At 51.6% G+C, this 23,231-nt stretch overlaps 12 protein-coding genes across 12 annotated transcripts; 6 read left to right on the top strand and 6 right to left on the bottom strand.

The window, feature by feature from the left end:
• Positions 1–1,251: 1,251 nt before the first annotated feature.
• On the bottom strand, positions 1,252–1,528 carry VTN00DRAFT_679 (uncharacterized protein; the record flags this gene model as incomplete). Its single annotated transcript, XM_069433464.1, has 2 exons — positions 1,252–1,277; positions 1,351–1,528. 2 exons carry the CDS (start codon positions 1,526–1,528, stop codon positions 1,252–1,254), a joined length of 204 nt encoding a protein of 67 aa, XP_069291386.1.
• A 35-nt stretch (positions 1,529–1,563) lies between these two features.
• On the bottom strand, positions 1,564–1,914 carry VTN00DRAFT_678 (uncharacterized protein; the record flags this gene model as incomplete). The annotated part of the gene is made up of 1 exon (XM_069433453.1): positions 1,564–1,914. The coding sequence occupies one exon, from the start codon at positions 1,912–1,914 to the stop codon at positions 1,564–1,566; it is 351 nt and encodes a 116-aa protein (XP_069291385.1).
• Positions 1,915–1,973: 59 nt separating this feature from the next.
• Positions 1,974–2,267, top strand: VTN00DRAFT_677 (uncharacterized protein; the record flags this gene model as incomplete). Its single annotated transcript, XM_069433442.1, has 2 exons — positions 1,974–2,144; positions 2,199–2,267. The coding sequence occupies 2 exons, from the start codon at positions 1,974–1,976 to the stop codon at positions 2,265–2,267; spliced, it is 240 nt and encodes a 79-aa protein (XP_069291384.1).
• A 37-nt stretch (positions 2,268–2,304) lies between these two features.
• On the bottom strand, positions 2,305–3,019 carry VTN00DRAFT_676 (uncharacterized protein; the record flags this gene model as incomplete). Its single annotated transcript, XM_069433431.1, has 2 exons — positions 2,305–2,493; positions 2,906–3,019. The coding sequence occupies 2 exons, from the start codon at positions 3,017–3,019 to the stop codon at positions 2,305–2,307; spliced, it is 303 nt and encodes a 100-aa protein (XP_069291383.1).
• Positions 3,020–6,320: 3,301 nt separating this feature from the next.
• On the bottom strand, positions 6,321–7,149 carry VTN00DRAFT_675 (uncharacterized protein; the record flags this gene model as incomplete). The annotated part of the gene is made up of 2 exons (XM_069433420.1): positions 6,321–6,847; positions 6,921–7,149. 2 exons carry the CDS (start codon positions 7,147–7,149, stop codon positions 6,321–6,323), a joined length of 756 nt encoding a protein of 251 aa, XP_069291382.1.
• A 3,840-nt stretch (positions 7,150–10,989) lies between these two features.
• Positions 10,990–12,035, top strand: VTN00DRAFT_674 (uncharacterized protein; the record flags this gene model as incomplete). Its single annotated transcript, XM_069433409.1, has 4 exons — positions 10,990–11,269; positions 11,367–11,549; positions 11,625–11,809; positions 11,868–12,035. 4 exons carry the CDS (start codon positions 10,990–10,992, stop codon positions 12,033–12,035), a joined length of 816 nt encoding a protein of 271 aa, XP_069291381.1.
• Positions 12,036–12,246: 211 nt separating this feature from the next.
• Positions 12,247–12,687, bottom strand: VTN00DRAFT_673 (uncharacterized protein; the record flags this gene model as incomplete). The annotated part of the gene is made up of 1 exon (XM_069433398.1): positions 12,247–12,687. One exon carries the CDS (start codon positions 12,685–12,687, stop codon positions 12,247–12,249), a length of 441 nt encoding a protein of 146 aa, XP_069291380.1.
• Positions 12,688–13,013: 326 nt separating this feature from the next.
• VTN00DRAFT_672 (uncharacterized protein) lies at positions 13,014–15,092 on the top strand (the record flags this gene model as incomplete). The annotated part of the gene is made up of 8 exons (XM_069433387.1): positions 13,014–13,059; positions 13,210–13,293; positions 13,378–13,483; positions 13,555–13,665; positions 13,716–13,994; positions 14,046–14,295; positions 14,352–14,665; positions 14,723–15,092. The coding sequence occupies 8 exons, from the start codon at positions 13,014–13,016 to the stop codon at positions 15,090–15,092; spliced, it is 1,560 nt and encodes a 519-aa protein (XP_069291379.1).
• Positions 15,093–15,375: 283 nt separating this feature from the next.
• On the top strand, positions 15,376–15,706 carry VTN00DRAFT_671 (uncharacterized protein; the record flags this gene model as incomplete). The annotated part of the gene is made up of 2 exons (XM_069433376.1): positions 15,376–15,455; positions 15,505–15,706. 2 exons carry the CDS (start codon positions 15,376–15,378, stop codon positions 15,704–15,706), a joined length of 282 nt encoding a protein of 93 aa, XP_069291378.1.
• Positions 15,707–16,505: 799 nt separating this feature from the next.
• On the bottom strand, positions 16,506–18,254 carry VTN00DRAFT_670 (uncharacterized protein; the record flags this gene model as incomplete). Its single annotated transcript, XM_069433365.1, has 1 exon — positions 16,506–18,254. One exon carries the CDS (start codon positions 18,252–18,254, stop codon positions 16,506–16,508), a length of 1,749 nt encoding a protein of 582 aa, XP_069291377.1.
• An 875-nt stretch (positions 18,255–19,129) lies between these two features.
• On the top strand, positions 19,130–20,855 carry VTN00DRAFT_669 (uncharacterized protein; the record flags this gene model as incomplete). Its single annotated transcript, XM_069433353.1, has 6 exons — positions 19,130–19,174; positions 19,280–19,711; positions 19,798–19,909; positions 19,957–20,088; positions 20,150–20,596; positions 20,653–20,855. The coding sequence occupies 6 exons, from the start codon at positions 19,130–19,132 to the stop codon at positions 20,853–20,855; spliced, it is 1,371 nt and encodes a 456-aa protein (XP_069291376.1).
• A 666-nt stretch (positions 20,856–21,521) lies between these two features.
• On the top strand, positions 21,522–22,534 carry VTN00DRAFT_668 (uncharacterized protein; the record flags this gene model as incomplete). Its single annotated transcript, XM_069433342.1, has 2 exons — positions 21,522–21,665; positions 21,755–22,534. 2 exons carry the CDS (start codon positions 21,522–21,524, stop codon positions 22,532–22,534), a joined length of 924 nt encoding a protein of 307 aa, XP_069291375.1.
• Between the last annotated feature and the right edge of the window lie 697 nt (positions 22,535–23,231).

Below are 23,231 nucleotides of genomic sequence, written 5' to 3'. Positions count from 1 at the left end.
TTACCTAGGCAGACGACTAAGACTGCGGAGTACAGTACATAGTACTGCGTACGTAGCTCTCTTGCGCGGCAGGCTTGACAACCAGCTTGGCAGCCCCGCTAATGGCCTAATGCAAGTAAGACCAAGAAAGTCGACCTCGAATCGAAGTTTAGCCAACTTTTTCCCCCTTCCTTCCTTCCTTTCATCCATCCATCCGTCGAGTAGGAATTATTAGGAACAAGAACAGGAACAGGAATCAGAATACCGATAATCGACCTACCTAGGGCCGAGGTTACCTAAGGTACCTAAGGTATGCACATACCGCACATACCGTACTCTATCTGTACTGTACGGGGTACGGAGCAAGCAAACGGAAACGTCGAGACGATCACCTAAGGATCTGCGCTCGGCTACTCCGTACTCCGTGCAGTAGAAGGGGGTCGATGAGGTCGGCCGTCTCATCTCAGAAACTAGGGAATTCCTTGGAATTGAATGGAATGGAATTCGAAACAGTGAGAATTATTATTACACGAAAGAAAAATAAAAAAAAAGGTTAATACATGTCATGGCGGATGGGAGCATGCGCATTGACCAAGAACAAGAAACAAGAAATGAGACGAGACGAGACGAGACGAGACGATAATCGGCCTTAAAGGAGCGCGAGTGATAAACTTCGGGTAATATGTCCGATCATCTACCTAGCGATGGTGTCTTATCATCATCATCATCACGGTATCTCAGGGCCGGTCCCCATCCCCGCCCACCTACTAAGGGGAGGACGAATGCCTAGTAGGTAGCGATGCTGTTGGTCTTGGAATGTCAGCTGCGGCGCTCGGCCCGCTAAGATAAGGGTTACTAACTAACAACCAGGGCCAATCAAGAATGAGCAAGGGGACCCGGATCAGCTGAGCTGTCAGCCAGCGGCAGGAACAAGGAACAGAAGGGAACCTTCGGGCTGCACGGGCATGCAATGCAATGCAAGACATAATCATGGCGGCTTTTTTAGAGAGGGGTAAAAAAGTCAGTGCTAGGCTGTGTGTCGTCATTATTGACTGGGTTGTCTGTCTACTTTGTTTTTCCCATACACAGTTGGTCCTTGTGTATCGCAATCAGACGGGGTCTGTATCCGCAGTGTATGAATGACAATAAATAATATCTACACTGAAAGTACTGTACACACCTACGGGGGTTGACAGACTACTTGGGCCATGGAAACAGGGCAATAAGACAAGTTCGCAGACTGCGCACTTTATTTGGGTATATTAGATTACATTACATTGACATGGAGCCTTGTAGACCTAACCAGTACATGATAACCCAAAACAAAAAAAAATACAGTAATAGAAATAGAGAGAAAACCGATTCATGGACAGAAAGAGCCATCAGGGCCGCATACCAATGCCCTAGATAGAATAACGCCAAGTAATGCTGGTCCGAAAGAAGCCGGAAAGTGATAAATCAGAGTAGGACCGACACCTGACCAAGTTCGGCACGGCGGAAGAATCGATAATCGCATCGAAAGTCTCGACCCACAGGCCAGCATTGTCATGTGGAAGTTCGGCGAGTTCCGATGAATGTGGATTTTCATCGCTCGAAAGGCAGTTGAGACACAGCACGACGGTGACCAGATCGATGTCGCAAGGTTGGAGTATCTCTTGGAGTTGGACCAAGCGGCACGATCGTAGCGATGACTTCCATGGCAACAAGCGCGTGCAGGAATGACGACATGCCGCGTGGTTCACATTCGAAAGTCACCGGCCAGGTGTCGACGGCATTTACCAGCATGAAGGTGGCCGGCCATTCAAGCCAAGTTCCGCAGGGCAATCGAGCGGGAAGTTGCAGGGATATCCCTGGCTGCTGCAGCGTCAAGGCATGCACGTGATGCCATTGCTGAGAGATGGCCGGAACGTCAAGATACCGAATGCGATCAGACATAGCCACGCTGGCTGCCTGGAGCAAAATCGTCACGATTTCCAGGCCGTCGACCAACTCCAATGCTAAGCAGTTGCGTGCATAAGTTGATGCAACTGGCCATTGGTGCCAAGTGCTATGCTGTCGTGCAGATGTCGCTTCCACGAGGCCGAGAAGAATGCAGGCAAGGCGAATCGATTGCGAAGAACATTGTCCGTCCGAGGGTGTGCACAGCAAGGCGTATAATAAAAAAGGTGGTTCAGAGAAGAAGATAAGAGGCGAGAATGTTTCGTCGATCCATGCCCAAGAATAATTCAGTATTGGGAGCGTTGCTCAGCCTGCTGTGCATCACTCGCAATACCGCCGTGATTCATTAATGGCTAAGTGTCGGGTCCGTAAATTCGTCATAGTTCTTTATTTGGGGAGTGGTGGAAGAGGTCCCTTGGGGGGAGGGCCCGGGCAGGGCGGGAACTGAGAAGACGAAGACCCGGCCGAAGGCATCTTTATTGAGGTTGTGTACTTTCGAGTGGGTAAGTGGTAGAAATGCAAGATGTTCTCCCTAGGCGAGGTCGCAATGACTGTTGGTAGGACAGGAAGATGACGCTTGATAAGTACAAGTCAATGTCAGAGAGGAACTGTCGCTGGTGAGGGAAAAGAGGAAAATTTTTGCAATGTGCGTGAGAAGTCGAGAGCATATTTATAGGCAGCTGCTACGACCCTGGAAGGCGTCCGTGTACATCTCGTCCTCCATGAAGAGATAGCTGTTCTCCACAATGCAGGGAACGGCGCCAGCAGCCAGGCATGTCCATGACGTCGTAGCGCTAAGTGGGCGGGATTCTGGCAGTTGTGATTAGCTGCCTTGTCCCCTCTTTTGGGGTCAACGAAAAATCTAGAAGGCGACTAGTTCCCACAGCAGCCGGCTAGGCACTCTAGGGTGAACCAGGTTGCCCGTACCGTTCGGCAAGCGCCGCTCGTAATCTCAAACGGAGTGCTCCGGATCCTATGCATCACGCACAGTAAAGAAGAAGCCGGATCCGTGATCCGGAGTGGTCTTTTCCTTCGGTCGTACAGGTCTCCCATCTCCTACCTCTCTCAACCCGCTGGGATCTTCACCGGGTCTCATGGCCATGCATCGTACTTCGTATGCTTCGTATTACCTGCGCAGGTCGCTCAGGGGTACGCAGGAGTAGTTCGCACGGTACCGAGTAATATTACATGGCTCGAGTCCTCGTGCAGGCAGCCAAGGCCAAATCTCCAGGGGTGGGTCGGGTGAGATGAAGTGGGTTCGCTTGTCAGCCATCGTGCCAGCGGCCTCGTCGGCTATCCTGTTTTTTTTCTCTCTGCTAAAGCCTTTTGAAGAAAGGCTAGCTGGTTGAATACGGGGTGCCAGCCTTAGCAAATTGCTGCTAGCTAGATTGTAATCAATGATTGACACGACGGTGCGGCCTGCGCCGCTCCTCCATATCAGGGTCTGCTGCAAACCGAAGATCAGAGCACGAGAAGGCGTGTACGAGCTGCGAGGTATGGAGCACTCCTTGCAGCTCTATGGCTCTTATTGTGGAGGCACAGTGGTAGCACCCCATGGTGAGAAGACAAGGGGATCGTAGAGCCGCATGAAATTGCGATGATTGCCAATTTGCCGTCGCCATCTCGTGTACTCCGCTCATATCTCTTCCGGAATCACACCAGTAGCATACGATTCTTGACCGCAAGTCCGCAATATGGTAGCTTCTCTCCTCGACTCCTCTGCACGTTCTGGACCCTTGCTTCAACGGGACCACTGTAATAATGCAAAAATTTTCCCCCAACTCTTCCTGGGTCGCAGATGTCGCAAGTAATACCGCATTAGAACCGGTTTATAATTGATAGAGATTCTTTTTTTTTTACTCCAAAGTACTCATTCCGTGCATGATACTGAGGATACCGTCGAAGTGCGCTGTGGCCCTTCGGCGACGCTGTCATGTAGTCGTGATATCATAGCACAATAATAATAGGAATAATAATACAAGTACACGGCGTGCGGTATGGAACAGTCACCGCGCTGTTCCTGAAACCCATTATGATGATCAGTCTGCAACCATGGTTCGATCCGCACACATGGCGCTAGTACCACAAAGAATGTTGAGATAAAAGTCCCCACCGTAGACGGGTCGCACCTTTTTTCCGTTGCACAAGCGCACCAGAGTGGTACGCAAAACTGTGGCGCACCGTTAAAAAAGAATCGTTCGCAACCGAGTTTCAGCGATCGCTACGATCCGAAGGCCGAAGATGGAGTGGCAGTTAGTCAAAGCTTCGAAGGCTATGATTTGATGAGTCTGCGTATCGATGGAGCTCCGAGGACCGAGCACCAGGCGAAAGAAAACGGAGCCGCTTGGCGAAGTCAACGGAGAAGTGCACAACCCCCTGTCCAACTGCTGATCAGTATATACTCCCCGGATTTTTCTTTTCAGGCTACTCGTGGCCCTTTCCACTCTACGGCCATTGCTCCTTTCATCCTCGAGCTGAAAGCAGAATGAGTCATTCTCGTAATTCCTAACGTAGGCGTAGTTTCTAGAGGATGCAGGGGCGGCCAGGGAGACGCCGTTATTCAGGCCCCCTGCAGGCTAAAGCAATGGCACTAGTGCCCCGTTGCCTGGGCTCAGCCACAGGTGAAACCATTCTTCATATCAACTAATTTTAGATTCACTCGACGCTGTTAGTGATCACTGATCGCAGAAGTACGTCCATGATCGCGATCGTCCATGCAGGTCGAATCACAGATTCATCACGCAGTAAGCGGGGAGTCCAAGGTGTTCCTCAGAAGCTACCTCTCAAGGTTATTGTACATACATACGGAAGACGAGGGATATGGATCCTCCTTCCGCATAATCCGTTGCGCTCCAGCCTTTTTTCAAATTGGCTTCTATCCCAAGTGCTAATGACAGACTTGTAGAGTCATGAGATCATCGATGTTTCACCTTGGCGACCGGCGTCATGATATTCGGATGTTCGACCAAACCTTATTCTCGGCGCTCGCTAGCCCGATTCCAAAGCTTGGGCCCGAACGGTGAACCGAGCGCCGTGCCGCAAGGGCAAGAATCATCGACTACATCCTGACTCCATGATGATACTCTGCACAGCCCATTTGGAAGAGGCAAAGAGACGGCCGCATGCACGGGATACCTAGAAGCTCGAGCGCATGTGCAACCACATACGATTATCATCTCTTCGTGCTGCTGTAGTTGAAACTATCTGACGCAGTGTAATTGCATGACCGTGCACTTTTATTCACAATGATTTCCGACTTTCCACATGTTCGCGTTGACTCTATGGATACTTCCTCCGTTGAACTCCGTCACTCGCCGCAGGTGATGGATCCCGCAGCTTTGGCAGGCAGTCCGTAGTCGTACCTGGATAGCCGGTAGGGCTTTGCGCAGAGCCTCCCGGCGTTCCGAAATTCTTGATTGCCACGTGGGACATGTCGGGCTCATGCAGGATCATGATCCTGGGAACTTCCTAGTTCTAGTCCTCCAGCCGTGTGAGAGGCATTGCTTGGGCCCCACTGTGGGCCACCATGAGGATGAACGATCCCAAGGCGGTACGGAGTAGATAGGGGATTCCGCATTGACATTCCCAACAGAATAGATCCCGTACGGAGTCGGAAGTAATCCGATGTCAATTGTGCTGTAAATCTGACAATTCATCCGATGTGGTTCCCCTGCAGCCTATCAAGTGAAGACCATAGGCTACATCTCAATCGGCTCTGTATAGCACTATCACTTACAGCAGTAAGACAGTATCGTGTAGCACCTGCGCAGCTGAGAGATTACTAGCTTGGGGAAAACTAAGATGGAGCCCATGTGAAGTCAGCCGTGCCTAGTCAACTCAGCTTGATGTCACATATCTCCCTTTTCTTATTGACGAATTCTTCCTCAAATGATGTAGTCACAAATGCATGCCTTCACTGTCGTGCTGATAGCAACCATCACCATACGTGTGATACATGGCTGAGCAGATGATAGCTCAAGTTAATTCAAATCGGAGGTGCAGATCCAAGGGCAGGCAACAAGGGGCCTCAACCCACGTGGCTGCCACTCTTCAGTCCCCGCGCCACGTGGTACAGATCAGTCCTGTTCAGCTATAGGACATAGCCCATCCTCACGATAAGCATTGATTTGGTCTTGCCAGTCCAAGTGCTGATCTGCTGATCACCGGGCCATAGATGATAATCATGACAGAACCCCCTGAGCTTGTCTCAGGTGACTGTGGCAATGCTGCAAAATATCTTCGAGCCAGACCCGCCAATAATTGCCCAATGCAAACGGCCAAACCCGGTAGGATCACGCCATAGTGACTGGAGAACGCGCAATACTATCCACGCCTCCGCCGGCGGTCGCGCACGTTGAACCTTATCGTCAAGGAGTATACGGAAGCTTGGACAACAGCCTTCGTCAATCCTCATCAAGGTCACCAGGTGTTTGCGTAGATATCCACTCCTCCATCAACACCTGGCCGGATGCCTCAGAAGCAGCTTTGGCCGTTCTAGCCTTCTCCCCTTTGCGGGTGACGAGCAGGCATAGCACCCAACCCCAGATGTTGAAGCCGTCGTAAGTTGTGCTCAGGCCCAGCTTTTTATCATCCTCTGATAATTGCTCCTCTGGCCTTTTCCTTTTTGACGCGGGATGCATCTCATCCCCCGACGTCCGCCGTCTTTTAGGATGATCTTCTGTGCCTTTAACTTCGGTGGCTTCGGGAACGTCTGCTAGGTTGATGCCTGATTCGTTATCACTCTCGACCAAAACGCCAGGAACAGCTTCACCACCGTCGTCATCATCAATGTGAACTGGTCCCTCATCCATCCCAGTTAGTTTAGTAGACTTGCTCGTTGTTCTTTGGGCTTCCTCGAAGGTCTTCTGCCGTGTGAGGAGGGTATGGCGCGTTCTCGATTCACGTAGGAATATTGCGACCTCGAATTCATCTACGCGAGCCAGTTAATGACGAAAACAGGGCAGGATAGAAACAAGCGGAAAATGTGGCGGGAAGATACTTACCTTCGGCAATAACGTCCTTGACTGGATTGCTCTTCTTCTTGGCCATGGCCCTCTCGTTCTCTTCACGCAGCTTAGGCAAGACCAGGGGTCGTATGGCTGCGAAGATGCGCGGGAGTACGGGATCTCGAGGATTCAGAAGCCATCTCGTATCTGCAGGGTTTTCCAGGTATATCCGGCATTCGAGGACAGAATACTTGCTGATCCTGAGATAGCGCCGAATTGGCGCCATGATGTGAGGGATAGTACTATCACTCTTCGTGAAATCACCGCAAAATCCAGCACAGATATTAATTTGTAATTATTTGATTTCAGAAAAAGGAGACCAGGCTCATGAGAAGTCTCCAGTCGTTGGAAGGTGTAATCCCCCACATCACGGTATGAACATCAATCACTCTCCGCATCGACTGCACCCCAAGGAAAGCATGCACGTGACTGAACTTGCTCACAGACCCGCCCCAAACCGCCAAGATATGCAATCAGACCAATCATATTGCATAGCGCATAGTAGTCCTTTCGGTCACATCAGGCACCACAAGACGGGCCCACCAGCTCTGACTGTTCCAGATTGAGAACATACAGGTAGTACCTATCTTCCATCATGATAACTACCTCTCTACTTTTTCCCATCCGGGTTTGTGATACTGCCGCTTTTGTTTATATTTCAGTATTTGTAATTCGATTGCTGGAAATATGTCTGCGAGGAACTATGGACGACGGCCGGGATTCTCCACAGTGAAAGGGAACGGATGTGACCACGAAGAGTAATGAGGCTACATTAGGTGAGAAGCTCTGAAAAGTAGGTGGGAGTGGGATGTGATGAGAGAGGTGTGAAGAGGTGTGATAATAACAAACAAAACGAACAAGTGGGGCAATTATTGACAGTAGACCATTTTGCGATTCGTGACCGCTGGCCCACTCAAGTCAGCTGTAGAAAGGCCCCTGTTTTACTCGATTTCCGAAGAAGGTCCGATAAAAACACCCTCAGTGGAGTTGGAGTATACAGTATTAGTCCAATGCAAGGCTAGCCTCAGCGTCACCAGTTGTTTGTAAGTCCATTACATTCTTTGAGATGAGCTAGTATTATTCCCAGACTGGGAATATGATGAATTAAGGGCACAAAAGCAATAGAAATCAATCTACTTCATCTATTGGTGAAGAGAAGATCGTCCTACAAGGGAAGTTCCATCGCCATTTATGGACAATTACACAGGAATCCTTTGAGCTCTTAACTGCAGCTTTTGAATACCTTTGTATATGGCCTAATGGCTTTCTAAGAGCTTCAGACAGGTCTATAAGGAGATGGGTATTTCCTTCATGCCGAACGTGATCTAGATGGCGGGTTCCAAATGATCTGACATATCAGACCTAGGCACAAAGCAATATTATAGTGGTCGGAGACCGCCAGATTCAGCAAAATTTTATTAGGTATTGCTATTCAAGTGAATTGCGGGGAGGCATATTCCACCCACAATAAGTCCACCTTTCGTGTTGGGCTACTTTTGCAGTCTTTCTTGATTGTGAAATGGAAAACCAAAAACCCCTTGTATTTTTGCGACAACATAAGATGTCAGCTAACTATTTTGCCACATACGCATCAAGTTTCTAATCAAGCTAGACGAGCACCATGAGCCTTTTCCATCAGTGAGTACGCCACTTTAATGTCCCTAACTATTACGTGATTTCTCATATCTCCCATAGACCCACACCCAAAATCACCGTCGAAAAGCTGCGTCCAAAAACCTCTTCAGAGACCTCATCCAGACTGATGCGTGGGAGGACCTCGTCGACTGGTTCTTTGAGTCGGAGGTCCAGCACCTGCCTTACCATCTAGGCAAACCTGGCATCCTCGAGACTACCGTAGATGGTGTTTTTTTACCTGGTCCAGCAACATAGCATCAAGTGTCACGATTTAAAATGGATCCCACTTCAAATTCAGACGCAGCAAATCATCCTGTTCACGGTCTACGTACAGGCAGACGCGTATCGCCGCGGCGATATTCGAAATTGGCCGATCGCGACTACCATAAGGCGAGGGCCCAGGTGGGTATTCCCGAGCAGACAGTCTTTGCTGATTAGGGTGGTCATGGCTGTGTCCGAATGCTGGAAGCGCACCCGGAAGACGTGGACATGGACTTGATTCGGAAATATAGCAAAGAGAACAAGTCAGGCCGGGATCAGCAAAATGCTGAAGCATAGATGGAACAGGTATTGTATCGGGCAAGGCTCAATAGTAGAAGAAGATATGACATGGGATTGCTCTATTGCGGACAGATTATGAGGCACTGTCGAGAGGGCTTTGCTAAAATCGGCTTGGCTGAGGTGTTACTCCATTTACTTAGATATGCAGGTCGGATTTCACTTGTTCTCGGAAAATAGAACTAACCTTGGGTAAATTCAAATGCTCCCCCTACCGTCTTTATTTATTTTATGTAAGGAGTTTCATGTATGTACCGGTCGTACGCAGCTTGTCCCAGGGGAACTAGGCTGTTGTTTCAGGACTTTCTGGCAGTGCTATGGACGCACATAACCGTAGCAAGATGAGAATCCACAGATAAAGTCATCAGATATTTCGAATGCCCAACCCCTTAGAAGAGTAGGCTAAATACATTGACCCAAGAGGGAAAGAAGGTGATTCTTCTAAGATGTGCTGATAAGCCACCCGCAAGCGGCCTATTTATATCTGTCTATTTAAATCTTCCCCGCTTACACATCTGCATAATTGCCCAAAAAATCATACAAGAACATAACGACAATCCGTAACCTTTCCCCCGTTGACAGGAAGGACACGCAGACATGCCCAGCACCAGATCCATCTCAGCTCGAAGAAGGACTGAATCACCCGCCTTCGACACCGGCTCCTAAAACGACAGTAAGATAGTTGAGGATATGAGACGAATAAAATACCTCTGATAACAGCCGGATATTTCTCTTCTTCTGGAATTCCGATCCCCTGTACTATAGACGACGTTACACCCGTTCCATCGCAGTCAATATGTCAATAACATGCAGTTCACCACATAGATTCTGTCCCCTGTCTGCTGTGTAACCAGGGCAGGTCTCTTCCGCGCTATCCTACTACTTACTGTACATCGAACAGTCCAACATGCAGGACTAGATCGCCCGAGCTAGTATAACACCAAGAGTGATTATTATTTTGTATATATATATATAACAAGCTTGAAGTCGAATATGCTGTGTCGTATCCAATATATTATATTATTTTTGCATCATTTTTGGGGGCCGTTAGCCAAGACTTCATTATAATTAGAATTAGCATGGATACCTAGGTTAGGTCGGGTAGCATGGAATGGATGGCTGCATCTGGTTTTAAGCTTAAGTACTTGGTGGCGTCCAGTCGGCTCTCGCCGTTGAGGTCTAGAATATTTCGGAACGTTCTGAATTCTTGGATTTCATTTTTCCCTTTTTTGCCTCTTGATGGAGGATATCACATTCCAACGCGATTCTTTCTGGGGTCTAACTACAATCGTTAGATATTTGTTCAGTTACCTAGATAGGCAATTACTGTAGGATACTTCCTAAGGTTTGGGTGGAAGCTATGATAAAAGTAAAAGGAGGTGGGTAGTATGAGCGGGTCTAGGAGCCTCGTCTTTAGCCTGTGTCTGTTAACCCTTTTCGCGGATCTTCCGCGCCGCTTGCGTGTTTTCGACGAATGCCGTTGCTGTGACTCGCCACGACCTGGAACGCTCCGAGTCCCCCGACCGCTTGGGGTTCTGCCGAGTAGGCACTGTACCTGACGGGTTCGGAGCGGATCTCTCGTCTGTCTACCTACATACTCCGCAGAGAGGAATTCATCCTCGTTTGGTCGTTCTTCTCCTATCTTCAGTTTCTTCTATTATCTTCTCTTCTTTGCCTTTCATTGACTCCTATTAGATTCACTTCTTTTATTGCTTGACACTGTTCACGCCGTTGAGGCTGTTGCATGCGAAAGACAAGCGTTTAGGGCCTTCACCTCAAGAAGAGGATTTAGCTTTCTCTGAGAGGTCATAATCATAATAATATAATAAAAGAGGCCTATCTACTTACCCGACGACAAACTATACGATCGACCATGGCTGCCTCCACGTCCACCGCAACAGCGACGACTACCACTACCGCCATCGATGAGAAGTCGAACGCGTACGTCTCTACTTCGGCCGTCACCTCTGTTACCGGCCAAGAAGAGGTCAAAGAACCCCTCCCCTACTGGCTCGTCAACGTCCCCCGCGACCAATGGCCGTCGGAATGTCCCGAGTACCTGCGCGACCTGGTGCCCAAGTCGATCCGAATCCTGTCGACCCCGGACGAGGAGTACAAGAGGCAAGATTGGGACTTGGTACAGGACATAATAAGTTGAGTGAGAACGGTCAACCTCTTAGTAGTATTGGGAATGGTGGAGAAGTCTACGACTGGAACAGACATGAGGCTGATACGGCTGGACTCCTACAGGAACGAACCAGATCGACCGTTTCCAGCGTGTCCCGTCCGACCTGCGCCGGTATTACGAGTACACATCGCAGATCAAGAAGAAGTATGGGTCCGTGATGAACTTCATCGTCCGGGAGAGACTGCACTGGGGTGAGGGGAACCCGGAGGATCTGAAGCCCAAGGGGAAGCCATTCGAGTTCGACGGTTAGTGATATATTCAGATGTCCAGTTCCGGCTGTCATAGGAATCTGTCAAACTGACGAGCTGGCTACTCGACAGAGGACATCAAGATTCTGTACAACGACTGGCCGTACGGGGTCGAGAAGGGCATCATCCACCTGGTCGTGTGGGTCAAGTTCGAGCTCGAGGACGACCCTGAGACCGACGACCTGACACCCAGGGCGAGGAAGGAGATCGATGAGTATGTACAGAAGACTTTCTGTTCGCGAGTGCCGCCCGAGAAGGTTAGTGGCTCTGGCTTTACCCGCTGTTAGTATATAACTGATGAGTATTTTGCGATAGGTCGTCTGGTTCAAGAACTGGAAGTCCCTGAAGTCCGTCCACGCGGTCGAGCACTTCCATGTCATGCTCAACAACCCAGACATGGAGTTTGTGAAGGAGATCACCAACGGAGATGTTCCTCTGGTTGAGCGGGCGAAGACTGGGACGATGTCGTCGGGTGACCTCTGAGAAGGTCATTTTCATGGTTATTCCTTTTTGCTTGTGAATAATGGCGCGGATCAATTGCATGTTGGCATCGGCTTGGCAGAGCAGTCGCTGTTGGATGGCGTCATGGCGCATGTTGGGATTGTCTTCGAGTTGTACATGCATAAACTGTACATAAATATAGATCGATACCTACAAAGCTCTAGTGGTAAAATGGACCAAAGGATCAGCAGTTTCACATAGAATTACAAACGTGGTACTCGTGGGCCGCTGGAGGACGGCCCGAGATCAACGCCGGGAGCAGAGGCTCCCCGCCTGAAAAAATTGCGAGGAAACCCCACTGCCAAGCGCTGCCCCTCCGGTCGGCGGTCACGGTGCTGTGATCTACACCAGGTGCGAGAGGTTCGCGGTGGACAGGATGGGACGGTTGAAGGCCAGCGCCGGAGAGAAGAAGAAGGATAGAGAAAGGGCTGAGGAAAAAGTCAAAGAGAAAGAAAAAGACGAGAGGGGAGGGGAGAGCCACGGGGGCCTCCGTGCGCCCGAGAGGTATATGAGCGGCGAGGGAGCTCACCGCGCAGCCGTCGTCATCGCTACGCCCAACGTCACCGCCCGCTGCCAGCAAACCCCCCTTGGCCGCCTCAACAACCCCAAAAGCAAATACTCCCCTACTGTACATCCTCAGGCTCACCACTGTAGTTCCTGGCCCGGATTCTCAGGGAATCATAGACCATACTGAGCGTCCTCGTGGCCCATCTCTCTCGTTCAGCTGTCCAGAAGAGGCCCAACGGCTGTCTGCTGCCCTGCCCGAGCCTTCCTGGCCCCGTCACCTGGCCCAGCGCAACACCAGACCTCGTTGCGAGATCTATATAACATCTATCTCCCCATATAACACATTCCTCTACTATCCCGGCGGCTCCGCTGCCTGTACTGATGCCCTGTTGAACCCTGTTTGCATGTGCACCCGCGAATAGAGAAGAGCAGAGCAAGCTTCCACCGGCCAATATGCCCGTCCCCCACATCCATGGCCACCGCCGCTCGTCATTAAACAGTGAGTTTCCGGGAAACTTTTCGCCGTCATGCCCATCCCCAGAACCCGCCAACGTCACTCTGCCCCTCCCCAGAAGACATCCCCTGCGACGTGCTGCAACGGCCGCGATGGGTGCTGACAACTGGACCTCCCGTGTCTTCCATAACACAGGCAACCGATCCTCCGTCGACGAGTCGCGCGCTGACTCCCCCGGCCCCGAGGATGAGACCGTCGTCGAGCCCGAGCAGGGCAATGGTTAGTGCTATCTCCCTTGACATGCACTGGAAAAATACTCTGTACAGTACGGAATTGTGCATGCTGATTCCTGTGCGATCCCAGTCCTCTCCCACATCATCTCCCAGCTCCGTCCTGGAGCCGACCTGAGCAGGGTCGTGCTGCCCACCTTCATTCTTGAGCCGCGATCGATGCTGGAACGGATCACAAAGTGCGTGCAGACCTCCACACTTCCGTCCTCAGCTACAGAGAGAGTGCTAATTCGGCGCGGGGCGGTTGTAGCTTCATGGCGCACCCGGAGACGCTGCTGCCCATGTCTGAGATCGATGATCCGCTCGAACGCTTCGTCTCGGTCGTTAGGTTCTACCTAAGCGGCTGGCACATCAAGCCTCCGTGCGTATTCCCCCGATCGCAAGGCATACTAGTCTGCTAACCTACTGCAGAGGTGTGAAGAAGCCGCTAAACCCGATCCTCGGAGAGACCTTCACCTGCTACTGGGACTACCCGGACGGGACACGAGGATACTACATCTCCGAACAGACGTCTCACCACCCGCCCAAGTCGAGCTACTTCTTCATGGCTCCCGAGCACAACATCCGGATAGACGGCACGCTGAAGCCCCGGAGCAAGTTCCTTGGGAACTCCGCAGCTAGTATCATGGAGGGCATTGCCATCCTGCGGCTCTTGAACAGAGGATCAGACAAGCAGAGAGGTGAAAGATAGTATGTGGCAGGAATCGTGTAAGTTCAGACATATACTGACGGTGACTACAGCATCTTGACCCAGCCTAATATGTACGCCCGTGGAATCCTCTTCGGAAAGATGAAGTATGAGCTTGGAGACCACAGCTTCGTCCGTTGTCCGGAGAACAACCTGGTCGCAGATATCGAGTTTAAGACGAAGGGCTACTTCTCCGGCACGTACAATGCGATTGGCGGAACGATCAAGAACGAGAAGACCGGAGAGACGTACTACGAGATTTCGGGTCTGTGGAATGGGGAGATGTATCTGAAGAATGTTGCGGTATGGCTACTGGTCGTCTCGGTCGATCGCGCAGGAGTATCTAACATGCGTTCCAGACTGGCAAGAAGGAGGTTCTTTTCAACGCAACAAACGCAAAACACACCCCGCCCTTGGCTAGGCCCCTCGAAGAACAGAGTGAGCGGGAGTCGCAGAGATTGTGGCACAGTACCGTTAAGGCGCTCCTGGCGAGAAACCACGAACTGGCAACGGATGAGAAGACCAAGATCGAGGACCGTCAACGGGAGGAGGCGGCCAAGCGTGCTGATGAGGGTGTGGAGTGGCGCCCAAGGCTATTCCGCCCTGTGAAGGGTGGTCCTGGGGGGCCCGACGAAGGCGAAGAAGACCTCGACTGGATAATCAACGCGCAGGTGTAAGTCGGCTTCGAGAAAATCTCTATCCAGCACCTGAGCTGACTTGCTGTCCTTAGTGACCCGCATAACCCCGAACTTGCCGCCCAGCAGATTATGTCCATTGCCCCGATCGTGAAGGGTCAAAAGGTTTCGCACCAGTTCGACATACCCCCGCACTCCCCGAGCCGACAAAAGCTGCAGACGCAAGGCAACGACAGCTCGTTGATAGATTTCGGCGAAGAGGAGATCACACGGGCGCAGAATGCTAACACGAACACACCTTCCCAGGATCTTTTAGACCTGAACGACAATGATACCCAAAAGGAGTCCAACAAGGATTCTTCCGGTCTGAAGCCGTCGGCTAGCGAGAAAGCTGGACACCCCGTACAGAGGAAAGACTCCAGGACCGATGATGTGGAGGAATTCGTCGACGCGGCGGAGAAATGAAGGGACCAACCACGGTTCCTGCGGGCGACCCTGGGTGCATTCGTTTGCACCCGTACATTTTTTTGCGATCTGTTCTTTTAGGATCGGTCCCTTCGGACGAAGGAAGCCCTGCCTGCCGTCCACGACGACTTTTGGTCCAGAGGCAGTTCAATCGACGCATTACTTTTTCTCCAGTCTAATGTGCTCAGCATACGACTGACCGTCCCTACCGAAGACCGGAACTGGCTGGATACCCTATGAAAATTTTGTTTTTTCTCACTGATCAAGGGGAGCGGAAGGGCCGATGACAATAACAACAACAGCACCACAACAACAACGAAAACAACGAAGGCCCAGGAACCGAAAAGCAAAGACAGATTTAAGGTAAATAACAAAAAAGAAAGGTTTCCGGACGAACGCGAACAAAAAGAAGCGAGGTACGAAATGCTTTGTGCTGTTTTCGAATCAATCCGACCAATCAATCAACCAAGAATAATAATTTTCCTTTTTTTTCCCCATCCGATGCAAATGCAAATGCAATGACCGATATAGACCGTAGATTCCCGGGCGCGATAATGCAACTGCAAGTTCAAGTTCAAGGCGAAGGGCGGAGAGAGAGAGAGAGACAGCATTAGACTGGTAATGGAACGAACGGTGGAGGAGGGGGTTGGGGGGGAAAGGACACGGAGATAAAGATGAAAGGTGTTGTAATAATCAGGGAAATGAAGCTTCTTTAGCTACTACTAAGGCTAGCCAGCTACCCTTACCTATCTATGTACCTAAGTTAGTTTATCTATGTGCGATACCGGGTTCTTGTTTTCTTTTTTGAACTTGACTGATCTGAGAGTATGCTTTTTTTTGTTCTGGTCCTCTTCACATTTTTTTTATCTTTTTTTTTCCATGCATGCATGAAGTTCTCAGGTTTGAAGTTTTGAAATGCTTAGCATGGTATACTCGTTCTAGGATTTCCAACCCAGGGTATCATTGGATAGTTCCAATAGGTGTCTAATATGTGTTTGTTTGTCCTCTCCCCCCCCCTTCCTCCCCTTCCATTTCTGCATTGAAATTGACCCAGGATTAGGTATAAGTATCAGATATAGATACAGAGAAATATGTCCCTATTTTATGTCTGTATTTCTTTCTGTACTAGATATGTATGTACAGGAGGTTGATTGAAAGATTCATCATCAAGGTCATGCACATGTATGTTAGGTAGGTATGTATGTATGCACTGTACTGTACAGAGGATGGATTAATAAAAATGAAAATGAAAACCAACCCAAGGCAAGAGAGACCGGGAAAAAAAACTGAACCCTAGAGAAGAAAGGAAGACAAGAAAGAAGGCCTAGATAGTGATTATATAACCAACGCCACGGACCTTGAGCAACCGAACGGAACGGAAGAGATATGTAGAATTAAGGGGGGGAAAAATCATCAATATAACTCGCCTCTCGTCCCGGCACCGCGCTCCAAATCTCGCCGTCGACTACCTCTCCCGCTCGTAGTGGTACTACTAGCGCCCGGAGGCGGACGCGTGACACCGGCACCCTCACGATCCTCGCGCTCCTCATCCATCATCTCCGTCTCCTCCTCGATCTCCTTCTCCATATCCTCCCGCAGACCCAGGATATCCGGCGGGATGAAGCTCATCTGCACTGAGGGCGCGCCCTGCATGTACCGCAGCTGCTCCCGCACCGCCTGCACCAGACTCGCCAGGTAAGGGCGGGGGTTCTTGTTCTCGAGCTTGCGCATCTCCGACAAGGGAGGAAACAAGCTGTAGTCGGGTCCGAAGTGGTTCCGGAAGGTGACGGTCTCGGGGATGTTCGGGTCGATGGCGTCCGCGGCGTCGATGAGGATCGAGGTCTCGTGCGCCCAGGCCCGGGAGACGTTTCGCGGCGTGTAGCCGCCGCCGCCGACGACGAGGAGGGGGAGGCCAAAGGTCTTGACGTACGCGACGCACGCGCCGTGCGCTTGTACGTTCAGGTTGAAGCAGCCTAGTCTGTCGCAGCCGAGACTGTCGGCGCCGCATTGCAGGACGATAGCGCCCGGTTTGTAGGTCTCGACGCAAGGGCCGACGATGTCCTTGAAGAGCTGGATGTAGTCCCCATCTTCGATGCCGTCGTTGAGGGGGACGTTGAGGGCGTGGTGGGCACCTGGGTTCAGTGGGTGGGAGGGTCCGTTGGAGTCGAGTGCACCGGTTCCCGGAAAGAAGTTGTCCTTGTCGTACTTGTGGAAGGAGACGGTGAGGACACGGTCTGTGGACCAGAAGGCCTGCTCGACGCCGTCGCCGTGGTGCACGTCGATGTCGATGTACATGACTCGCGGGTGATGTCGGAGGAGTTGGAGGATACCGAGGACGATGTCGTTGACGTAGCAGAACCCGCTGGCTTCGGCCTTTTTGGCATGATGTAGACCCCCGGACCAGTTGATCGCGATCTCGCTCTGGTTGTTAACCAGCTTCCGGGCGGCGTCGATGGTACCCCCCGCGTAGAGCGAGCAGTAGTTGTATAGACCGTCAAAGATGGGACAGTCGTCACCGAAGTTGAAGCGCGCAATGTTCTCGCTCTGCTCGGCAGCCTCCATGTCCGAGGGGACCACCTGCTTCAGGAAGTCAAGGTAGTCCGTCTTGTGGAACTCGGCCATCTCCTCGTACGTCGCGGCCCGGGTGAGGTAGAGGTCCATCGCGTGGTGCATGCCGTAGGCCATGACCAGCTGCTTGGTCAGGGTCAGTCGCCAGGGCTTCATCGGGTGCGAGGACCCGAAGTGGTGAGGCTCGACGGCCGGGTTGGCATGCCAGGATACCCGGTAGCCCTTGGGACGGGTGATGCCATTGTGCGCACGTTCGTGAGCGACTTTGCGGTCGACGGAGAGGGTTGCGGCGGAGTGGGCATGCGAGTTGTTGGAGTAGGAGGAGCGCGGCGGGGGAGCGTATTCCTGGACGACGGAGGAGCGCGCCATGGCAGCGCAGGTGGTCGGGAGGTAGATATGGGAGATTACGAGCTGGGCATGCTCGCGATGTCTGGTGAGCAGAGTTAAGAAGTCGGAGTTGGAGATTGAAGCAGAGTCGGAGATCGAGGCGGCGGAGAGGTCGGCGGGTCGGCGCCACCGTCTCGGTCCCGCCGATCCATCTCCTCGTCTTGTCCATCGTTGATATGCAACAATAGCACTCATCCACCAGAACATGAAGTATATTCCCTATGGTAATGCCTGCTGCTGTGGAGGTTTCCCACGAGAGAACGCCATTATCCAAAGATGAAGGACATACTCCATATCACACTTGTTAGTTAGGTACTGACGACTAACGATTGATAGATCTCTGCTACCTGACGTCTCGTCTGCTCATCAGGAAGACATGATAGTCTGCTCATTATAAAAGAGGGTGCTGATTATGCAACTCCTAAAATATGACGATGCCGGTTCTGCAGGTTCAATCCCTGCTAGGGCTCCTGTTGGGCACGACAGCATCCTTGAGAGTGCTCAACTCACGCCAGGCTCCAAGTTATCCAGACCTTCCAATTGGTTTCAAGCTGGAAGATCGCGGGTTTGATTCCCACCATGAGGTTTCCACGTTGTCCTACCCATGGATTTGCTCAGCGCAGGATCCTGGACTAATACTCCTTGATTCTCTCCCGTATTATCAATCTGTACTATGCATGTGTGGAACCCCACACATTATAGTATGGATTTTGGGTATAGGGCTTGCCCTGGCATGCATTCATAATAAAATGAGCTCAAGATATTCAAGTATTCTGGAGATTGCAATATTGGATGGTTGTCTCCCTCCTTTCTATATACTAGAGGCCTCATGCTCTTGTTAGGGCCTCTTATATAAAGGGTATGAGATGGAGATCTGGACCAAAACACATCAAGGAGGGGTGCTACACTCTTCTAAAGAGCTGGCCTACCTACCTGGTAAATAGGCTACAGCGGCTCCCCACATCTCCCCTTTTAAAATAATCAAAAAAACAAATCTCGCTGGTTAAAAGAGTGCTTTGTGTTCTGCCTCAGAAGGAGCAACGACTGTTTCAGCTAGCTAGGACCCAAACGGCCATCTCGCCATGTCTGCTGAATCACCCCAGACATTTCTTTTCATTAACAATGAGGTACGCCATTCTCGATCAGAGATGCCCGACTGTAGCTGAATCGGCCCCTCACTCGCAGTTCGTGCCGTCCACGGGCCCAGAACGCATCACCGTGACCAACCCCAGGACGGCTCGACAGTCACCACCGACGTCCATGCAGCCAATGCAGAGGATATTGACCGCGCCGTGGCCGCCGCCGAAACGGCCTTCAAGAAGGGACCGTGGGCGAGCTTCACCGCGCGACAGCGTGCCAACTGCATCCTCAAGTTCGCCGATCTCCTGACGCACGATACGGCCAGGATCGTGCAGCTGGAAACCATCTGCTCCGGGATCCCTGCCGGGATTGTCAACTACTTTATCACCTTTACCGCAGACACTTGTCGGTTCTACGCGGGCCTTGCAGAGACTATCCAGGGTGGGAGCACTCCCATAGAAAATGACTCATATGGCATCATGAGGAAACAACCGTTTGGGGTCTGTGCCGCCATAGGATCGTTTAATGCGACCATTGCATGTGTCGCCCTCAAGGTTGTACCCGCGCTGGCTGCAGGGAATACGGTACGTTGGCGTTGTCATCTGTTCTTTTTGCTCGTGGCGTGGGTGGCCGCAACTGACTAGCCTCTTGCATTGTGTTCGGTCTATAGGTTATTTATAAAGCATCCAAGTTGTCTCCCTTGAGCACACTTGCGTTGGGTCCGCTCTTCGTGGAAGCTCCTCCAGGCGTCGTCAACCTGGTCTCGGGCGCCGGATCAACGGGTGCGCTCCTGGCATCGCACCTAGGATCCGCCTGATCAGCTTCACAGGCTCCGTTAACACTGGAAAGAAGATTCAGGAGCTTGCTGCAAAGAGTAATCTCAAGAAGATCCTCCTTGAACTGGGGGCAAGTCGCCTGCGATTGTATTCGACGACGCCGATCTTCAAAAAGCCGTATCAGAGTATGTCGGCATTAATATTTGATTGTTTGCGGTTATCTCGCTGATTTTGAAATTTCACCAGTTGCACAGCGAACGTTCTCACACTCACGGACCAGCTCTGCGTTGGTAGGTAACAACAATCCCTTAGCGACCAGCCGGTTATACGTCCAGGAGGGGATCGCTGAGCAGTTCCTTGCGGGTCTCAAGGCAAGTTTTGAAGCAGCCAGCGCCGGCATGGGGGCAGATCCCATGGAGGAATCGACCGCCTTCGGGCCGCTGGTCAGTAAGCAGCAGTACGAACGGGTGAAGAACTACCTCGAAATCGGGAAGAAAACCGCCCGGCTGGTCACCGGCGGAAACCCCAAAGACACCAATGGTTTCCACGTCGAGCAGACCATCTTCGTCGACCCGGAGCCCACGAGTCACATCTACAAGGAGGAGAGTTTTGGGCCAGTCCAGATAGTGAAGACGTTCAAGACGGAAGAGGAGGTTCTCGAGCTGGCAAATGATACCGAATATGGCCTAAGCGGTGAGATTCCTAACCCAACCTACTTTTTAGCCCGTTTTGTACTGACGTGACCGCAGCCGCGATTTTCAGTAAAGATATATCACGGGTGTTGCGAGTGGCCGAGCGCCTGGAATGTGGCGGAGTAGTCGTCAATCAGCGGAAAGGGTTGCCTCAAGCACTCTCTTACGGAGGATGGAAGCAGAGCGGACTGGGGCGGGAACTGGGAGTGGAGAGCCTCCAGGAGTTCCTGCAACTGAAGAGTATTGCCATTGGGCTTTAGATGTCCCTGCATATATACGTCGGACCCCTGTCTTCCTTGCTGTAGGAATGACTGATGATCACACTGCCATAATATGAATAAAATGGCGAATTTGTCTCGGCTCCTTTTTGACTGAAGGCGTAGTATTCGAAGCCTAGTCTGAATGTTGCAGCTGCTGTCCATCTGAAGACATCTGCCATGTCAAACACAGGATTATCATTCGGTCTGTTGTTAGTGGTTATCGGCGGAAGATAAGCACTGCAGATCGGCCTGCCAAGCCGGCAAGCCAAAGATCTATATCGGGAATCGATCACCGTGTCGGACGTCAAGACGGCGACAACACATCGATTCTTTCCATTGTACATACTTTTCTCCACCAATAGAGATCTCCTTGATCGACACGGATATTCGGATACGACTCGTTGGGCGCTTTTTGATCCTTCCAGACAGCTGACAAAGCCAGCGGACCCCGATATCGGAGACGGCTGGCATCGGCATTCCGAGTGATCCTCCAGATCCGTACAATATAAAGTACTTCCAGCGCTGCTTGATACCGCCTTTTCTCGATACAACCACACTCGTAGCCCTTTTTTTAAGGACAGGAAAGCTTGTCCTGGCTTATTTGAACGAAGTTCCTTGATATATACCCTTAAACATATCCAACTTCTACCTGTTCAACCACCCATCATGGCTGCAGGCGCCCCCATCTCCGCGGCGACCACCCTCCGCCGCAGGCTCGAGGATCCCAACGACTTCGTCATTGCTCCCGGTGTCTACGATGGTTTCTCGACCCGGATAGCTCTGTCCGTCGGATTTGACGCTCTGTACATGGTTCGTCCTGAGCCCAAAACCTAATCGCCGCCCTTCCCGCCGGATCTACCACCCGTCCACATATACTAACATCACGATAATCCAACCAGACCGGCGCCGGCACGACCGCCTCCGTCCACGGCCAAGCCGACCTGGGCATCTGCACGCTCAACGACATGCGCGCCAACGCCGAGATGATCGCCAACATCAACCCGACCGTCCCGCTCATCGCCGACGCCGACACGGGCTACGGCGGGCCCATCATGGTCGCCCGCACGACGCAGCAGTACGCCCGCTCCGGCGTGGCCGGATTCCACATCGAGGACCAGATCCAGACCAAGCGGTGCGGCCACCTGGGCGGCAAGATCCTCGTCGACACCGAGACCTTTGTCTCGCGGATCCGCGCGGCCGTGCAGGCGCGGCAGCGCATGGGCAGCGACATCGTCGTCATCGCGCGGACCGACGCGCTGCAGAAGCACGGCTACGGGGAGAGCATCGCGCGGCTCAAGGCCGCGAGGGACGCGGGAGCCGACGTCGGCTTCCTCGAGGGCATCACCTCGAAGGAGATGGCGAGGCAGGCCGTCAGGGATCTCGCCCCCTGGCCGCTGCTGCTGAACATGGTCGAGCACGGCGCCACGCCGAGTATCTCGTCCCAGGAGGCGAGGGAGATGGGGTTCAAGATCATCATCTTCCCGTTTGCGGCGCTCGCGCCGGCCTACACGGCTATCAAGGCGGGTATGGAGCGGTTGAAGGCCGAGGGTCTCACGGGCGCCGGTAAGGAGCTGTCGCCGCAGGGGCTGTTCCGTGTCTGTGGACTGGATGAGAGCATCAGGATCGATGAGGAGGCTGGTGGTTCGTCGTTCGCGGAGGGTGTGGAGTTGCCGAAATAAATAAGTAGATGCTACGCGAGTGAAGGACGGAGAGTATATGCATATATACCAGGTAGCTGTAGATAATACTTTACGTGTATGGTAATGACGAAGTGCTTGGCAAACATGTTTCCAACAACAAGATCAACTCATAGTAAGTGTATCTGCTATCTATCTATATATATATATATATATATATATATATATATATATATATATGCATTATTTCAATACGAAGCGTGAACATAAATACCCATCCACAGAAGCCACGCGCGTGGGAGATGTTAAACAAACATCGGCCCTCGAACCTCTCCAGTGTTACGGCACAGCCTAGGAATCTCCAACAAAGGCGATGAGGGGGAGGATCCATCACGTGACAATGGATCAAATCAGCGGGAATGATCCATCTGGATTCTTGATCCAACCTGACCTTTGATCCATCCATAGTCATGATCCACCGGATCGGTGTTTCCGGATAGAACTCATCATGTATATAAGACGCTCCTTAACCATGGGGATTAGGACCCCGTGGTCAACTCAAATAGCAATCCTAGTAGTAACATTGCTAGTAACGGCCTATTATCTATCTTTTCCCTTGTCTTCTGTCCTTCAAGATAAACCCAACGAGCCTCCGCCTAGGAAGTCCTAGGCCCGCCGTTACATCCAGCTTATCTTATTCAACCGGGAGCCAAGATCAAACGAACAAAGCGATAGAAAC

This window comes from Thermoascus crustaceus, assembly GCF_041956765.1.
Source record: "Thermoascus crustaceus strain CBS 181.67 unplaced genomic scaffold VTN00scaffold_1, whole genome shotgun sequence".
In the NCBI taxonomy this organism is placed as follows: domain Eukaryota; kingdom Fungi; phylum Ascomycota; class Eurotiomycetes; order Eurotiales; family Thermoascaceae; genus Thermoascus; species Thermoascus crustaceus.
The sequence above is the reverse complement of the archived record's forward strand: the minus strand, read 5'-3'. Positions and strand labels throughout refer to the sequence as shown.